The sequence below is a fragment of the Drosophila gunungcola genome, chromosome 3R (genome assembly GCF_025200985.1).
Source record: "Drosophila gunungcola strain Sukarami chromosome 3R, Dgunungcola_SK_2, whole genome shotgun sequence".
NCBI classification, from domain to species: domain Eukaryota; kingdom Metazoa; phylum Arthropoda; class Insecta; order Diptera; family Drosophilidae; genus Drosophila; species Drosophila gunungcola.
Window position 1 is genome coordinate 24,915,535 of NC_069139.1, and position 18,733 is coordinate 24,934,267.

At 41.7% G+C, this 18,733-nt stretch overlaps 2 protein-coding genes across 5 annotated transcripts in view; both read right to left on the reverse strand.

The window, feature by feature from the left end:
• Nucleotides 1-190: 190 nt before the first annotated feature.
• LOC128265069 (modular serine protease) lies at nucleotides 191-3,575 on the reverse strand. Its single transcript, XM_053000869.1, has 6 exons — nucleotides 3,337-3,575; nucleotides 2,284-2,587; nucleotides 1,541-2,022; nucleotides 1,170-1,473; nucleotides 891-1,112; nucleotides 191-826 (listed from the first exon to the last, which is right to left on the reverse strand). Exons 1-6 carry the CDS (start codon nucleotides 3,401-3,403, stop codon nucleotides 319-321), a joined length of 1,887 nt encoding a protein of 628 aa, XP_052856829.1. The 5' UTR covers nucleotides 3,404-3,575; the 3' UTR covers nucleotides 191-318.
• Nucleotides 3,576-4,955: 1,380 nt separating this feature from the next.
• Nucleotides 4,956-18,733, reverse strand: part of LOC128252746 (homeotic protein ultrabithorax) — an 84,872-nt gene continuing 71,094 nt past the window's right edge. For all 4 annotated transcript variants that reach the window (XM_052980750.1, XM_052980746.1, XM_052980748.1 and 1 more), the window contains one exon: nucleotides 4,956-7,493. In XM_052980750.1, the coding sequence (XP_052836710.1) occupies nucleotides 7,192-7,493 (302 nt within the window). In that variant the 3' untranslated portion in view covers nucleotides 4,956-7,191. The remainder of the gene's footprint in view (nucleotides 7,494-18,733) is intronic.

The following is an 18,733-nucleotide window of genomic DNA, read 5'->3' on the forward strand; positions in this document are numbered from 1 at the left end:
AACTTATCAGCCGAACAATAGAATTGTGACATAGTGTGAAATCCTGGCTTTTTTCAGCATGGAAGTATATGATCCGATATGATATTTGCTATTTTGAATAGTAAACCTTTAGTAATTGTCTGTAACGATTACTTATATCTCGACTTTAACGAATGAAAACTATCAACAGATTCCGCCTTTTTGAGCCTAGTTTTAATTGATATTTTTTATTTTTCCTTAGCTTAGGTTCGCATTGGCTGGGGAAGTAGAGAGTATGGGCGCCGAATCTCTGCATTTAAATCTATTCTAATCACAAGGGAGCTTAACTAGTTTCCGAACTTAGGACCTGGTCTCAATGCTTCTGCTCATCGCATCCCGAATCATGACCTCGAAGTGCTGGATGTTGGTCATCACGGTCAGGCTGTGGGCGCACTGGTCGGCATTGGGTGCGTTGCTGATCACCCCGAACAGGAAGTGGCGGACGGTTTTCCGGGCGGAGAAGATCTTGGTCTGCAACTCGGACGTGAATCCACCGCCACTGTCGCCCTGGCAGGCCAGCGACTTGCCCTGCGTGAAGATGCAGAACTTGTCCGCCTGGATGTCCCGCAGATTCTGCCGGCACACCGAGTTCGCCTTGGACACGGCCGGCACGAATTGCAGCTCGTGCTTGTTCTCGATGCTCCAGCCGGCGAACTTGCCCTGCACCTCATCCGTGACGCTCTCCTTCTCCGCGAAGCTGGCAAAGGTCACGCAAATGGGCCGGATGACATGGCTCAGCTCAAACGGCTCGTCAAGGGTCAGCAGGGCCAGGTCCTGGTAGTAGTTCTCCGCTCGACCCTTGTAGCCACTGTGTGGAATAAATTATATTGTTACTTATGCTTATAAGTTTAGCTAAATTCCTCTCTGCTTACGGCGCTATTTCGATGAGCCTCACATCCCGCCGCTTGTCATCCGGCGTAGTCTCTCCGTAGTTGCGGTAGAACTTGGCCGCAATCACCCGGAATGTGTCGTAGCTGTAGGACTGCCGGGTGCCCTCGTCGTATACGCAATGGGCGGCGGTAATGACGAGGTCTGGGGTGAGCAGCGATCCGCCGCACTGGAAGTGGTAGTCCCTCTCGTTGTGCCACACATATCTAACAAAACGAATCTTAAGCATTTCTGGCTGGTAAGCTTACGAAGGGATCACTTACAGGCCCACATGCCAGGGCACCACCGTGTTGTTAATGGTATAGCCGTTGGCCGAGAAGCTCTTGGTGGGCGTGGCTATCTGGCCGCAGTCCTGCTCGCACCGCTGACGTCCGCGGTTCCAGTAGCCGCCCTTCATGCATCTCATATCCGGCAGGCTGCTTAGGGTCTTGAACCCGGTGGCACAGACGAACTTCACTTCGGTGCCGGGCGGATGGAACGGTTTGCGGCAGTCCACTTCCTGTCCGTTGTGGGTGCACAGTGCCTTGGTGGAGTAACCCTCGAACTCTCCGGCAGTGCTGCAGTACTCTGGGGAAAGGCAAGAAGTGCGAGTCAGAAATGATTGCCAGCAAACAACCCAAACTGAGCCACTCACTCACGCATTTCGGGACCGTATTCGTACTCCACTTCTTCTTGGCGCAGTAGCTGGTCTCCTCGCCCTCCAGCACGAAACCGTGCTTGCAGGAGAAGCGCACGGTTCCGCGGGTGATGGGTCCGGTCAGGATGCGGCTGCCCTCGCCGGTCAAGATGGGCCGCTCGTCGCCAAGGGGCAGCGGGCAGCCCAGCAGCTCCAGCGGGGTCTCCACCACAAGGGGAGTGGTAACCTTCTTGGTGGTGTTGCAAAGCAACGGCGCCTCATCCGAACCATCGTAGCAGTCGTTCTCCCCGTTGCAGGACAGGGATCCCGAGATGCAGCCACCTGTTCCGCACTTGAAGGAGTACGCCGGACATTCCATATGACCGCACAGCCTCACCGACTCGTCGAAGCCGGTGCCATCCGCACAGTCGTCCTTGCCATCGCACAGGAAGTTTCCCTTGTCCAGGCAGATTCCGGATGGGCACTTGAACTCGTTGTCCCTAAAAAGTAACGTTTTCGTTAATGGTTGTGATGGCTGACAAAAATATTGAGCCCAGTGAATCTATTCCGAGAATCGCTTGGAAAGAAACAGTGAGTGGTTTTCGTTTCTTATGCATTTTGCAACAGCCTTGTACTAAGCAACTTCACCAAATGAATTTAGAAAGAAATTTGAAACGTTTGCATTTCCGACTTTTTTAAATATTTAAAAAACCATTTAAAAGCATTTATTTAAATTTGAATATGCTATTTATAATACTTACTGGCAATTGCCCTGCAGAAGGCGATCGTGCTGTCGTATATCGTCCTCGTTGCCGCAACGCAACGGCGTTTCGTCTGAGCCGTCGGCGCATTCACTGACTCCATTGCAGCCCGCCGTCCCGATCACACAGGCTCCGTAGGTGCACTGGAAGTAGGGCTTGGAACAGTGCTGCCGCTGGGAGACACAAGTCAGGGCCGTTTCATCGGAGCCATCCGGGCAATTCTTGTCGCCGTTGCAGACATCGAACTGCGATATGCAGCTGCCGTTGTCACACTCAAACTGAGAGCTCTCACATTCCGCAAATACTGCAATAATTGTTTTTTTTTTTTGAATAGAAATATTTTTTAAACACTGCTTAAAGAATTTATTTGAGTTCCTGTTAAAATCATTGAAAATTTTTCAATTTGTGATAATTAAAACTTAAATGCATTTCTTTAGCAATCTCTTAAAAGTTGTTTATATTGCTAAATTTAAAAATGAATATGTTGATCTGAACGTATGCATCGAAATATATTAAATATGCAACGACATCTTTTCGCGGTTTTTCTAGATTATAATTGTTATAATTGTCTAGTTAGCTTATAATTCTCTGTACTTATAAATAAATATAAATATTTACATATTTAAATGCATTATTATTCCAATTAACAATTGATTAATTGATCTATGTGATCAGGAGAAATGATTTTATAATATTTTATTGTTTCTGAAAAGAGGTTTTCAAGTACGACTTTAAAATGCCGGCATTTAACAAACATATTATGTGTCTAATATTATTTAATTCCGCAAAATTATAAATGCTCTCTTGTCTATACAATACAAATTGAAAATCAGAGATAAACAAAGATGACTGATGAGAATGCAACGCGCGATTTCAAGATGAACCGGCTCAAATCTTGTTTTGAGACTTTTTCTCTGAGAGAAACTTCGTTTGTAAACCAATTTGTACACGCCAGTGTGTTTGCTCTGCACAGTGAACATCATACTCTCGCATATATGTACGGAAAAGGTTTATTTTCGTTCGATTCGTATTATCATATTGAACTTTACTCACATGGTTTGAGCCTCAATGAGACCGCACAAAGAAACAGTAGATTTGATAAAATTGTTTTAAGATGCATAATCTCTGTGCTTAAATAGATTTTTTCGATGCACTATTAATGCACTTTAGAGCACAGAACACTCACATAGATATTCTTAAATTAAGTGCGTACTGATAAAGTCGATTTGAGAGCACGTGCCGCCGAGCTTAGAACGAGTTCGACCGAGCTCACAAAGGGAACTGATCTGGGCTATATTCGCGCTGGATCTTATAATAATAATCACAAAACACGTTTTAAGAGCACAACATCAGAAACGCTATGACTGCGAAGAGTCTAATCTAGTCAAGTGAGCAGTGTATTTTGAAGAATGAGAACGGTATTTCATTTCAAAATGTATGTTTTCAAAGTTGTTTATTAAAAAAGCCTGGTAAAATAATAGATAACTAAAATTAGTTTTGTGTTATTTGGAAAGCCGAAAAATTGCACTTATGTAATTGAGAATACACTTTAAAAATAAAAATATAATAAATATTGTTGAATTATTGATTAATTAATTAATTATCTGTTACACGCATTTTTCTTGGTATTTAGTTGATCCAAATGACGAGAAATTCGTAAAACGAAATGCAGCAAAATAAATAAATAATTAAAACATGCATTATAAAAGTTATGAGCCTCTTAAATCCTTAATCGCGTTACCGTTTTTTCCTGTTATATAATATACACTGTAATAATTAACACTAAATAGATTCAGAAACAAAACTATGGGTTTGACGTATTTTTACTTGAAACTTATCGTCAATGCTTAATCATTAAAAGTTGTGTTTACAAAAAAAAAATATGTAAAAAACTAACGTTTTAATTAATTAGTGAAATTAAAATAGGATATTATTAATAAATATATTTACACCTTCAATATAAAAGACAACTTGTGTCAAGTCTCATGCTATAGCTTTTTTCCGCATTAAGTGATTAATCCAAATGCTATTGACTACTCCAACAGTGTGAACAGTCTTGTATACAATTAAAAAAGGAGCATTAGCATTTAGAAGCAGGCACATTTCAAAAATCCACTAAAGCCAATTTTATTTGAAATTGATAGATCGCGCACTTTGGCGTTGCCAGACCAAATGTGGTGGTTGAACGCACTGCATATTGCTATCGGAAACGCGAAAACAATCGAAAGTAATTAAGACGTGGAAAAAAATTGATTTGAATCGATAGTATCAATGGATGCGCATTTCCCCACATATTACACGAAACCTTGGTGGCGCCATGCGAAAAATATGTAAAATCACCAATAGGTGGCGACAGTTTTGTGTAAAATTGGTAAAATATATAAGTAAAATGTATAATAAGTGTATTGCGGTAGAGCGAAAAACCATTAATGTAAACATAAGTATAAGTATGTTTCGAGAATCGTGATTTCTGTAATGAGGCTTGAAATTGTTACGCATGCTTACAGATCATCAGCATGAGTGGCACAGACTATCTGGCATCCTTATCCTGTCCTGTATTCCGAAAGTTACCGTTACTTTTCTATGTGAGTTGTATTTTATAATAATATACTTATAAACCGCCAAATAGGAACCCACTGATTGTCAATAAAAAATGCAAGGGCGATTCATAATTTGTTTAAATCGTTTTGTTTAATTTATTTGTTTCATTTTCCACATTCTCACTGGTTGCTGTTTGTTTTGTGTTTGTTCTTTTTTCGTATAGTTTATATTGATAATTTACAACTTACGGAGCTAACATAGAATGGCTTTAAATTAGAGTTACATAGATTAAGTATAAACGGAGCTTGCGGGTCCAATCGGCGATCGCGGGGAGGGGAAAGTACGAGTAGAAAATGTATCTGCAAAGTATCTGTAGGTCTGATCTGATGGAAATACGTATTTAAGGGAAAAGTAGTAATCTCGATCTGGATAGGCTGCTCCTGCTCCGAGGGTCAGAGAGCTTAAAGTAAAAGCCACTAGCAATGTACACGTATGTAGCGATTATTATTACTACGAATGCACTGGTATTACGTAAGTTAGTAGTAGGTAAGTGGTAGGATGCAGTACTATATGCAAGACTTCTCCGATACGGTCTCTATTTACGTATATCTGTTGCTACGATAATCCACATTTAAATCTTTAAGTATTGTATTTTAGCGTCTATTCTTGGTTTTGCGGTGGCGAGGAATACCCCAATCGATCCACGCCTCTCCTTCGCCACTTTCACGCCCTCGTTTCGTTCAGTGTATGTATACAGTAACGTATTCTGTTCGCATCTGCGTTAGCAATTGCGTTTGCGTTTAAAATCTATAACATTTAACTTATTCTTATTTACGTATTTGCGTCTGCCTCCGTTCCGCAGAAATTACACTCTTATTGTTTGTCCATTTCTACTCGATCTCCATATATAAATACATAAATATATATCAAGAATTATATATATGTATATCTATAATCGAATCTTAGGCTCTAGTTACGTATACATCTTGTGCAGGGCATCGTTTCGGATGGCCCCCAACTGGGATAAGTTTGGAAACTCAACTGAAGGATGAAGTTCCGGGACACACTGCCAAGTGGCTTGATTCGAGCACAGCTCGTTGGATCCACTAAACTATATGGTATCGGTATCGTAATCGTAATCGTTATCGTTATCGGTATGGGTAATGCGTATCTCTATAGAGCGTACAACTTACGATCAATTAACGGAACGAGATCAAAAGCAATTTTGCATGCAAGCGGGCAACCCGCGAACTCTCAAACAACTCAGGCTCTAATTACACAGGGAGAACAGAAAACAATCGCAATGGCAGAACTAAAATAATAACACAACAATCGAATTCGTTTTCTCATTGTTTTTCAGATTTTTTCAAAACCAATAATTTATTTGCGTTTGCCGGAGCAAACGGTTTGTTGTACTCCTCTACTCGTCGCATCTGTCGGATAATCTCATAAACGCTTGTCATTAAACTAAACATAATAATAATAAAATTAGGCATTAATTTAATTTAAAAGGTAAACACACTACATATTACTTAAAGAAACAGCTTCACTCTAGTCGTTTGGGCGAGAACTAAACAAATTCGTTTAAAAATAAACAGAGTTAACTAAAATTGCATTATTTTATTTAATAAGCACAAACTATACACATTCAAATATTCGATCCTCCCAAAAACGTTTGTTTTTTGTTTCGTAATATGTTTACTTGGCTAACAAATTCTATTTATATTTAAGTTAAAGTTTAATAGTTTTATTTTTGTTTTTCGTTTCCTTTGTTACGTATCTTAAATTGGTTTAGAACTGGTTTTTACCAAAAATTCATATCAACAGAATTTTGCTCGCATTTAACATTGTATTCGTATAGTTTTTTTTTTTTAATTTTTGAGTATTTTTCGCGAAAATTAATTAAAACATAGCAGTAAGCAACAAAGGGGCAGGACAGAGGTTTAAATTTCGAGTGATCTCTCTACGTGTGGACAACAAAAATCTTACGCTTGCGAATCTTTAAATTTTTTTCGTTTGGAACTAAATTAAAATTGTTGGTTTTCCTCGTTTACGTCTAAGTAGGTTTATAATCTGCGCTCTTTCCACTACTTTCATTTACTTAGCCTAGTTAATTAGTTTGTAGTTTTGTTTCATTTACGTATTTTCGGTTGCTGCTCAAACGCTTGAAATAATTCCATTAGGTTCGATTTAGGTTAAGTTTCGTATTCGCACAAGTACCATCAAAATATTTAAATATTATTCATTTAAGTAAATAGTTCATTTGTTACAATATAGTTGCTTTGTATCTGTCTCTGCGCCATTCCGCCTAATTCGTCCCTACAGATCCATAGATCTTCGGGTCCATGGGTCTACGGTTCTACGGGTCTACTGATCTAAGTGTCCGCCCTGGACCGCCGCCGCCGCTGCCGCTGCCGCCGCCGCCTTTTGGGCCTGCGCCTGCTTCTCCTGCTCGTTCAGCTCCTTGATCGCCTGGATCTCTTTCTTCAGCTTCATCCGCCGGTTCTGGAACCAGATCTTGATCTGCCGCTCCGTCAGGCAGAGCGCGTGCGCCATCTCGATTCTCCGTCTGCGGGTCAGATAGTGATTCGTGTGGAACTCCTTCTCCAGCTCGAGCGTCTGGTAGCGGGTGTATGTCTGTCGGCCGCGTCTTCGCAGTCCATTTGTACCTGTAGATCAGAGAGGGAAATAAGTTAGCAAAAGGATCACAAATTAACATTTCTAACGGTATTTTTCATAACAAAATGGATCTGATAGTGACATGAGCTTAAAATCTCTTATAATATCAGTTCCAAAATGTATTCAGGAATTTTATAGAAAAACATTGACAAAGTGTTCAAATAGGGACTAATATTCATATTTGGATTTCAAATTTAGTGGCATTTAATAAAAAATTTAAATATTTATCATAATAAATCAATTGCAATGTGATATATTTTTTTCTGTATACGAGTATTTATATTTGGCTTTTCAACGGGCAAATTAAATTGAAAAATTGCAACAAGCTGCTCGACATTTGTTTGCTGTTCGCCGTTGTTTGGCCAAGTCGTAAATATAAATGCTCCTTTTTGCCAGCGATCATCAAGCAGCTCGAACGTAGGCCGGAATTGCTTATAAAGAGGGGGGCAAGGGAAGCAAAAAATACATTTCATCTTTACGAGTATCGCCATTTGCCAGTTTGCAGTTGTGGTTTTTGTTTCTGCTGCCGGATCGTTACTTTAAATTGATCGTTTGCCGCTGCACCGCCGATGTTGCTGCCGTGCTGTCATTGCATCCAGCCACATTAAAATGAAATGGAGAAACGTGCGGGCACTCGGAGCAGGCATTCAGTACTGGCTTTGGCACTGGGGAGATGGTGAATGCGAATGTGGCTACTTAAATTGCAGTTATGCCAGATAATGCCCCTTTAATTGGCAACCTGAGAGTCGAGATGAGGAGCCGGTCGCATCAACAGGGCCCAACACAGCACAATGCCGTGTTTAATCTCTGATTTTAAATATTTATGAAGTTTAATTTGCCTTCAAGGGCAATAACTCAATTTTGTGTGTGCAAATGCACTGTAGCTGTCTCTCGCCCATCGCACATCGAAGGAGAGAACCAGACGATGTCTGATTTTATCGAAATCCCCCGCCCGACTTTCGCATTTTGGACACCAGCTCTTTCTCCCGGCCTGGGCACAATGTTAAGTTAAATATTATGAGCATTTATTATGTTATAAATTTGGCCTAAAGGTATTAACAAATTTATGCCGACACGAAAGTCATAAAGTGAAAACGCATTTATCTTTCACTCACACATACAAATGTGCTGGCAAAATTATTCCGGAGTGAGTGCAATTGTGGTGTGGGTGGTGGAAATAAATGGCGAAAAAATTTTATAGACAATAAAAATGATATGGAAATAAAATGGCCAGGATGCAAACAAAGAAATTATCATCTATAGGGGCTCACACATGCAGATAAATCTGTTTAATGTGGCTTTATTTTAAAATGCCTTGCGAGAATTATAAAGACCCATTTAATGTGCGAGAAAATTGGCCAGTGACAGGTCATAAGCTTTGCTATGCGTCAGTTTATGGCAATTTGTCGAATATATTTTTTTAAGTACACAAAGGCTTCCCGTAAGAAAATTAAAGAAAGATATAAGTCACTAATAAATAATAGTTTTTAGTCAACATCAAAAATGGCGATTTGTTGTTATGGAATAGATGCAAATTTCTTAAAATTATACGTAAAATTGTGATATATTTGGCTGCACTGGCTTAATATTCGTTAAGATTGTTAATTTAAACTGCTTTTGGAATTTCAATTAAACGAAGATGCTGCCTCGCAGAATTGCCAAGTAAATCTCGAGTACACTTCGCTCGATTCGCAGCCAAACAAGCCGCGTAAAACGCATAAATAAATTTATTTAGCTCTAAACCTGTTTGCTGATTAACTTAAGTCCCCGGCAGTCGAGTCGCGTTCCCTTCGTGCCAGCTCCTTCGCCTGGAATACATCACGCTGAGGTTTAGCAAAAGTTTCATTTTATTTAGGAGTTGCCGAGCAGAAAGTGCAGAGCCGGCTTGAGGAGTACGTGAGCTTTGCTCGGCAATTTTAAATGGAATTTGTCACTCGGCGACCGACTATTTTACCCTCGCTTCCCCTCAAAAATCCCTTTCCCGGCCATTCTGGTGGTATATGCAAAAATAAACTTTTTACGAAACTTTGCTTTGCCTCGATTTTTTTCCCCCGTCCTTCTTCCTCTTGCGTTTAGATTTTTTTTCCAGTGCTGGCCAAGTTTCCGAATTTATTATGCGAAAAAGTGCGAAATTCATTTTGCTGGCTCGCTTCCTTGCTTCTTCTTCATCTGCGTCCTGCTGTGCTGTGCCATTTTCTTTTGTAGACTTTTGGAAAATTTTTGTGTATTTCTAAGTACATAATTTAAATGCTGGTATGTGTGGGGCAGTAAGGGAAATGGTGGCGGTGGCGATGGCGGTGGCACAATAAAACTTTGTATGGCAAGGCGCGAAATTTCTCGTAGATAATTTAAACGAGGGCGAAACGGAGGTGGAACGAGGATGGATGAGGGGAGGAAGAGAGAGTCTAGGAAATCTTTTTTTTCAGAACACTCGTATTTATTCTGTTCCAGTTGGTTTTCCATGGGGCCTTCCACGGTTTTCCTTCGGCCGCCCCGAAGATACAATTTCAAGGTTTTGTCGACTCCGTCTTGTATTTTTTTCTCTTTTTTTTTTTGGTAGCACAGCTGCGCCCGGGTCCCCAGTACGTGTTATATTTTTTAACTTAAATTCCTCAGGGATTTAAAGTTTTGACAGTTTACGTGTTTCCCATTTGCAGCGAACTTTGAACCGAAACGGAGCGATATCTATGCCCGTCTCGCTCTGTCCGCCTATCCCCGTCTCTGTCCGCCTTGGGGGAGTGACTCACCCCCGGATTCGGAGCGTTGCAAGCGGCCATAAATCTCCAGGTGACGCCGACTCCATGTTGCATGCGGCACATCGTGTGATCTATGCTTCTATTATAACTATTTATATACACAGATGCGGATACATGCTATCTATGCACTACTTATATTTAATTCGATTTGGTTTCTCGACCCTATCTCACTGTTTTCTAGTTTATGTTTTGTTTTTGTCATCGTCACGTGCTATCTGGATGAGATTTTACAAGAATTTGGGGAGCCGTCTTCGAGTGTGATAGGCTAAAATTCGGATGGGGACATTCCTGGTATGTATCTTCAAGATACTGTATTTAGATTACGGGGAATTGTAGAAGAAACATCTTTAACGTCTCGGGCCCAACCGGAAATTAATTGCCTTTATTTTTTCCCAGAAACACAAACCCAAAGGACACGAAACCCTTTTTGAGGGGAAAGCTGCCAAAAAGCGAGCAGAGAAATCGATTGGCCATCGATTAATTGGTTGGCTTGGCACACATGTGTCCCATCCCAGCCCTCCCCCCGCACGCATTTTATTCGCAATTTAATTAAATCTATTTTCCTGCGTGTTTGTCAGGGGCGTGTTCCACCTTGCCAGCGAGTATATGATGTACGCACACAACCATCCACCCACCGACATCTGCCGGATATATAGATATATGGCCGCCTATATATAGGTGGGCTCGGTACATGGGCACCCGGATTCGAGTGTCTATAAAACAATTAAATGCGACTCAGTCTCAGTCGTAGACTCAGCCTCAGCCTCAGCTCCGGTTGAGGTTGAATGCGAGACGGAAAACTAATTTTCCGCACTGCCAATCGAGCACCACTAAATCTGTCAATTAAATTGGCCGCAGGGAGTACGAGACTCTGGGGACGGGGGCGTGGCTTCCTTGGATCTGGATCTCTGTTCAGACGTGATTATGGCCCCCATCCAGTGCCTGTTCCTATGCCTATGCCACATATTGATGCTTGCGGTGGCAAGTGCGCAATTGAGTTGCAATTGCCAGCACAAACACGAGCACAAGTATCCGCAATCTGCAACCAGCAACCTGCAACTTGCAACTGCAGCTGCCGGTGCAGTGCGGTGCGGTTATCAAATTTTGAGATACACGTTTAGGGTGTGCACCCCCAACTTGGCCAGTATCTTATGGCTGTCGCAGGCAGGAACTGAATTTTCAATTTTTCCCGAATCCGAAAATTCACAAGGCAATCAGTTTTTAATTGCTTTTTGGAAGCCGCAAAGGGTGAACTGAACTGAATCTGCATCTGCGGCTAGGCACTGCTGGTAGTTAAGATTTTCCCTGGGCTCTTGGCAAGTGCAGTCGTTCGCAAGAAAAATTGGGATCGCTTCGAATCGGATCGGATCGCGGAATTCGTGGCGCGTACAGCCTCCTCCCAAAATGCAATGCCGCGTAATTGTGGCCAAAAAAAAAAAAAGAAAAGGGCAGCTCTGGTGAAATTTCAGACAGATCGCCGATAAAATCCGCTTAACGAACGGGCTTAAGCCTCACTCACGCACATTTTCGGTCACTTTTTTAATGATTTCTTTTTATTTCGGTAATTTTGGCTTGCAAGCGCAGCTCTCAATGGCTGCCCGATCATCTGAGAAGTGGAACGGGCACGGAAACTGGTTCCGCTTGGACTGGATCTGGCTATATGGACATGGACATGGCGGCGCATCTTACGCATGCCCAGGATCGAGCAAAAGGGGCTTCTCTCTCGTCATTAAAATAATTCATTGCAAGAGGCTCGCGGTAGCTGCCGGTGCAACAGGTAGCAGGTCTCCCCGATTCAAGGGCCACTGACCAGCGATTCCGATCCCCGGTTTTGTGGCATGTTCCCAGTTTTGAGTTACGACCGCGCCTGTTGAGCTTGCAATTTAGCAGGCACAGCTTTTGTTTTGGGGAAAAACGCAGACTCAAGAGGGTGCGACGACTAGTGACGAAAGCCGATGAAATTCATTGTTTTTAAGTTACTAAAACACCGTTTAATCTTTCATCTTATAGCTAAAATTGGAAGAGAAAAAAGAGCAAGTACTACTTTTTCTGGAATTAAAAGGTTTATAACTTAACATTCATAAAAAAGGGAATCTCAGAAATATTTGAAATAAACTATTTCACAAATTAAATATAATAAGGTATTTACCATTAGTTAACTGAGAAACTTTAATTTAGCAAAAATGATTTAACAAATTTAAAATGAATATATTTTTCATATTTTAATAAAATAGGATTCAATAAATTCTTTTAATGAATTACGCGATTGACAAACTTCAAAAACATTTTTTGAAGTATTCACTTTTTTTCCACTTCCAACTGATTAGAGTTTTCCCTTTCACGTTTGATGTTTGGGCGTTACTTTTCGGCCGGCATGTCATGGCAATTAAAAGCCAATTTGTGTATGAATGAATACATTTGACTGTTTATTGTCTCTATTCAGTATGTGAATTGTATAATAATGCCATCATTGGCACACCGAACCGAATCGAAGTTGGCTGAGTGACCCAGTGCCCCAAGCTTTGCGTATGGAGTTCAAAACCCATGGCGCGTCGAAGCTGAACGCGGCATTTGATGTGGGTTTATCTTAATAGCTCAATTAATGAGCGATGTGAACGACGTCGTACCCCTTTCTCCCTCCCAAAAAAAAATATATTAGGAAAAATATATGTGGACGCGACACGCCATTGCCATATTTACATAGACCCGAACCATCTAGGGGCTTGTAGATATATACATACGTTTAAATACAACCGAATGTGTGAGTGCGGAACGCCTTCCCATCGTGCTTTAACCTCGGCGTCATCATTAAAATAATCAACGACTCTATTTTGGCTCTGTTTCAAGTTCTATTTCCATTTCCAGTTTCATCTTCACAGATTCCTATAGAGACGGACACATACAGATACAGATGCAGATACAGATACAAAGCAGCGACAGCTGGCGGAACGCATCGATGGGGATTGAGAGATACAGATACGGATACGCAGACGAAATTTTAACAGTTCAAATGCGAAGCACAAGCAAAGGCATTTGAGAAAGATGCGAGCAAAGCGTGACTACGACGATGAAGCTGTTCAATGATGGGGGATTTCAGTTCAGTTCAGAACGGCAAAATCCCGAGACAGCAAGCGGCAGACTTGGACGTCGAATAAATAAATAAGTGGCACGATGTCAAGCTGTTTCATATCTGTGGAGAACATCGTGGCCGGGCCATATATTCCCGATTTCAGAGCTCATTAGACAAAAACTAAAAACGCACAACTCAAAGCTCGCCAAAACGCTTAGACATTCTGACGTCACCTCGTGTCCCCGATAATTATCGATGGAAGTTATGGCGTTGCTTCTGGAACGGAAATGTGCAACATTTCCGCTACTCACCCAAAAACGGGCCAATAAAAATCAGCGCCAAGTGTCAAATCTAAATAACGATTCTGAAATAGGCAAAAATGGCCGCCACCCTCCGATAAGGCTTGGATTGTTTATGCTTTTTTGGCGGGTGGCTGGTGCGGGGCAAGATACAAATCAGACGGCGGCTGCATCGCCATTTGTGTATCTGTATCTGAGTATCTTTTAATTGCACAAGAGTGCGCCTTTCTGATCCGACACGCCCACTCGTTTGCGACTCTGCTTTAAGGCGGCCCCTTTCTTCTCCGATATCTGTTGAGAAAATCGCCTTGAATGCGTTTTTAATTGCATTTCTTTACAATCAGTTAGGGGGTGTATTTTATGCCCCATAATAAACGACTCCTTTCTGGGGTTGAAGTTGTTGGATTTTTTATCAGGGAATAAGCAGATTGTATCACAAAAATTATAATTAATGCTTTCAGAATTTTCATAGTTTAATATAAGATATTTCCTAGTTTAACTCTTAATTCCATTACTTTAAAAGAACAAAAAAGAAAAAAAAATATAAATAAATAAAAATATAAATAAATAAACCTTTTTTTTAATTAGTTTAAATCTCTTATTAAATTCCTGTATTATATTAACAGTTTGATTAAACACAAGATTTTTGTAAACATTTTTATAATCTTGCCATTTTCTTCTTGAGCTATCAAGTATCGCCAAATAATGAGATGATGATCATTATAAAAAACTCATACAGAATGTGTCATTTAGTTCGTCTCCACCTAGTCAAATTTCACCTTTGGTTAATTAATTAGCCCAACTTCCGGCTTCGCCCAAAACACTTCCTCGATTCGCATTACACGCCCAAAGACACGCCCACCCACCCACTCACACGCACAAACACAAACACATATGAGCCAGAGAAAGGAGAGAAAGGTCAGGTGGTGCAGCAGAAACTTCATTAAGGGCGCATAAAAGTAAACAAGCGAAAAGTGTCGGAATTTCACACATAATTGGCACTTGAAGTTTTTATTTTTATTTGCCCTCAACTAAACGACAAACTTATGGTCCAAAACTGTGCAAGTGAGATGGGCGAGTGTGGAAGGGAGACGGCGCGGTGTCGAATTCGGGTTTTGGGTTCGGCCTTTTGGGGTCACAGCAGCTGCTCCCTGGCAGCTTTTTCTTTCTTTTCCACCGTCTGTCGGGCAAAAGTGAAAGTTAAGAGCAACAATTCCTTTTTGTTGCCCCCTTATGTTGTTTTTTCAGGTTCTCACTGCTAGAACGTGTGAAACAAACAGTTAATTTCGAAGTTGCAGTTGCCCACATCCTACATCCAACATCCTATATCCCGAATGCTACAATCCTATTGCGAGTTCGATTCCTGCCGCGTCCATTGCGAAAGTTGCAGTGTGTTGTGTGTGTGTGTGTGTGTGTGTGTGCCTGTATGTGTGAGGCGGCGAGTTTGTCGTTGGGAAGATTTATGCTCAAATTGCTTTTGCGCAAAATCGACAAAAACAAGCAAAGGTGCAGAGGGCCAGTGGATACAGTGGAATAAATAATAAATTGTATTTAGCTGTCCCTAAATAAAAATTTAAAAAAAAACATAAATTTTAGTTACTTTTATTTTAAAGATATTTAAAGACATGTTTTTATGTCAACTAACTTTCATAGGTATTTTTATTTTAAGTACACAAATGTCTAAAAAATATTTTATTTATGGGTCCTCAATTGCATACGCGTTGTTCAAGAAAACTTAAGATGTTAATTTTAGTTTGCTATCATCAATCCCATTAATTTCTAGTTTCAGTTATCTGTTTATCCCATTGTACTCAACACTGGGGATGCAGTTGGTCGATGCCGGGTGCCGCAGTTGTTGCCGTCCTGTTTCGTAATCAATAACATTTTCGCAAGTGAATTACTCGCCATTGTTTTGCCCATCCCTCAGACAAAGAATTTACGGCTCAACTGGGAGCGGGGCGATGGGAGCGGGGTCGGGTGAAAGCGGGGAGGCGTAAAGAAAGAAAGTGCTAAGGTTGAAAATGTTCATTTCCATTGTAAGTCGTCGCCTGGCCCTCTACGCTCCTTCATAGATTTATGATGGTTTATAATGAACTTGTAAAGTAATTATGCGCTGCGACGCGTACGAACGAGTATGTGCCACCTTGTCCTTTTCTCTACCGGAGAAACTGGAGAATCCGGAGAGCCACCACCAACTCCACCACCATCGCCGTAACTCAGCGCAACCCTTTTCAAAAAATGTCTCCTGTCGTGTGATTTTTGGTCCACCACCCACACAGCGTTTACGCTTGTAATTACACGCTTCATTGTTGAAAGGGCACAGGATCAGAGAAGGAGCTTCCAAGATGGCCAAGGACGTAGTTTGAAATGATTTTCTGAAGGGTTAGAAAAGTGATTTCCAAGGTTGGCAAAAAAATGTTATTTTTAATTTGGACTTGTATCTATTTATTGAACAGGTAACCAGTAAACTTCAGAATCAATTTTTTTTTATTGCAAAATAAAATTTCATACTAATTTAAATAGCTCATTATCCATTTATGGATTTAATAATGACAAAATAGTTGATACTAAAATGGTTGAAAAAAAATGCATGACACAAAACAGTTTTTTCTTTAAATTACGTACAAACAGTAAAGTGAAAATCGTATACGAATTTGATTTTAATTATGACCATTTCATTTTATTTGTGAAATAACATAACATTGCAATTGGTATTGGAAACTTTCAAATAGTCAAATTTAAGTTCGCTAAATTGTCCTCTCCTCCCCTGACTACGCCCATGAAAATGGAGAGATGGTCCCGCTTGCGTCGAGGGTCTCCATTTTGCGTGTTGTTTCGTCGCCTCGCTCTGGTGTCGTATATCTTTGTTCTAATTGGGTTTCGTTGTGCGCCGTGCCCGCTAATGTCAGCCCAGCTTGTTGTTTCCGTCCCGGCCTCCCATGCGTGCCGCTCGGAGTAAGGTCCACCCGATTCACTTAGCTTGCACATGCAAAAGACGATCCCCAAACTGCCGAAAACTGAACTCAGGGCCATTAAAAGTGGGCGGCGGTAGGAGGATGTTTGGAGTGCGGCTTGAGGAAACGGAAACGTTGTGCTTCGTCGCTTCTTGGGATGCCCAGTTCTCGTAGTCACCCCCCCACACCCTTTTGTGAGTATGTGTGCCCCGAGCTCCGAGGAGCTGGCGTCGGGTGAATTATGTTGCATGCTTTTAGGTGATTTAGCCCACGTTTGTATGCACAAACGTCTGCAGGGTTTTGGTTTATGTTTTGTTTAACTAATATTTTGCGAAATCTTCTTGGGAAATTATGAACTTGGCAGGCTGGCTGCTGGATGGCTGGCTGGCTGGCTGGTTGGTTGACTGGCTGGCCACAACTGCAAACTTTCACCACCCACCCATCCACCACCTCCTTGAGCTTGGCCAAAAGTTTTTCATTTTGCTCTTTGCCAATTTCACACTCTGCCAAACGCTGCAGGGCGGGCAATAACTTCCAGCCAATAGCTTGCTGAGGAATGAGCGGTGCTCTGAAGGTCCGAATTTGGGAAAATATTGTGACATTTCTAGCAGCTCATACAGTGCAGTTGAATAGTGAAGAGAAAATTATGTACTTCAGCAAATGGACATATGTTTAAGGGGAATTATTTAAGATAATTGAGTGTCTATCAGATGGAATCACATAAAGCAGGAATCACATGAGTGCCCTAGCACTCATAAACATAGCTTGTTGTTGGTATAGCCTTCTGATTTACAAGCAAACTTTTTGTTAAGCAGCTATGCTGTTTACACAAAAATTGTCTATTATTCGACCCTATTTAAAATAAGTAATTTTTTACTTTTTATTAAACTTTATCTGCCAGATAAGCTTTTCTTCGAAATAAATGTATCTCCTTCCGCCTGGCACGCTTATTAACTTAAGCGAAGGGCGGCCGGCTGTCTGTCGTAAATCAGACCCCTTTGCCCATGCCCATGTACATGCTCCTGCCCCTGCAACCCCCCCCCTGGATTTTCCCCTGCCCACTGCGACGTTTTCCCGGCGCTTCAAGTCTCTTCTCACATATTAAAAATAAGGAGAGCAAAAACCAAAACAGAAAAAATCCCAACAACGTTTTGCATAAAAAATAAAGCACCGAGTCATGTGTGTGTGACATCATATCGTATATTGTCGCATGAATTTACGTGACCATATGTTGTCGCCGGAGCGCATAAATTGCAAGTGGGGCGCAGACGGCTTCTGGGCCTCAAGAGCGGCCCTAACTCTTTTGCCACGCCCTCATCCTTTCCAGATGGACCAGGCCAAGTGTTGATATTTCGTTCGATGCTCGTTTGACTTCTGCAAGTGCGAGGCGACAAAAAATGCGGAAAAAATATGGGTAAAAAATTTATTGAATTTAATTTGAATGCGCCGAATGGCCTCCGCAACAGCTGGCACTTGATGGGCTCCCTGAATTTGCTACTCCATTCGCATCTGCATCTGTATCTGTATCTGCACATCATTGCTCATTCCGCCTTAGATCGGAAGCCCGGCTCATATGAATATTTAAGCTGGCAGCCAGCCACCGCCTTCGAATTTTCACCAGCAATCGCAATCGCCTAATGAAGCCGCGCAAAATTCGTTTTTAATTGCCATCGCAAAATCCCAAAGATGGCGGCGGGCAGAAAAATTTCGTTTTAATTGCTGCCCGGAATCCCGGATCGCCGAGACCGAGACTCCAGCAGAAATATTGCCACTTGTGTTTTTTAGCCGGAGCACGAGGCGAAAAAAAACTCGATTTTCCAGCTAATGGATGAAGGCAGAATTGTTGCTTTCGGTAGAGGAAGTGGAAGAGCAGGAGCAGGAGCAGGACTGGTACTCGCACTCGCACTGTGATACTGAATACTGCAGCACCGAGAATGGGAACGAGAATAAAGACTGGGCCGGGACTGGGACTGGGACTCCGCGCTCGAGTTCGACTTCGACATCGGCACAGCAGCCAATTAAAGGCATGACATAAATCCAGCTGTGACTTGTATTGGGTGTTTCCGCCTGCGGCCCACATTCTCCATTCTCCATTCCCATTCCCATTGCCATCGCCATCGCCATCGCCAGTCCATGGTCCCCAATCCCAGT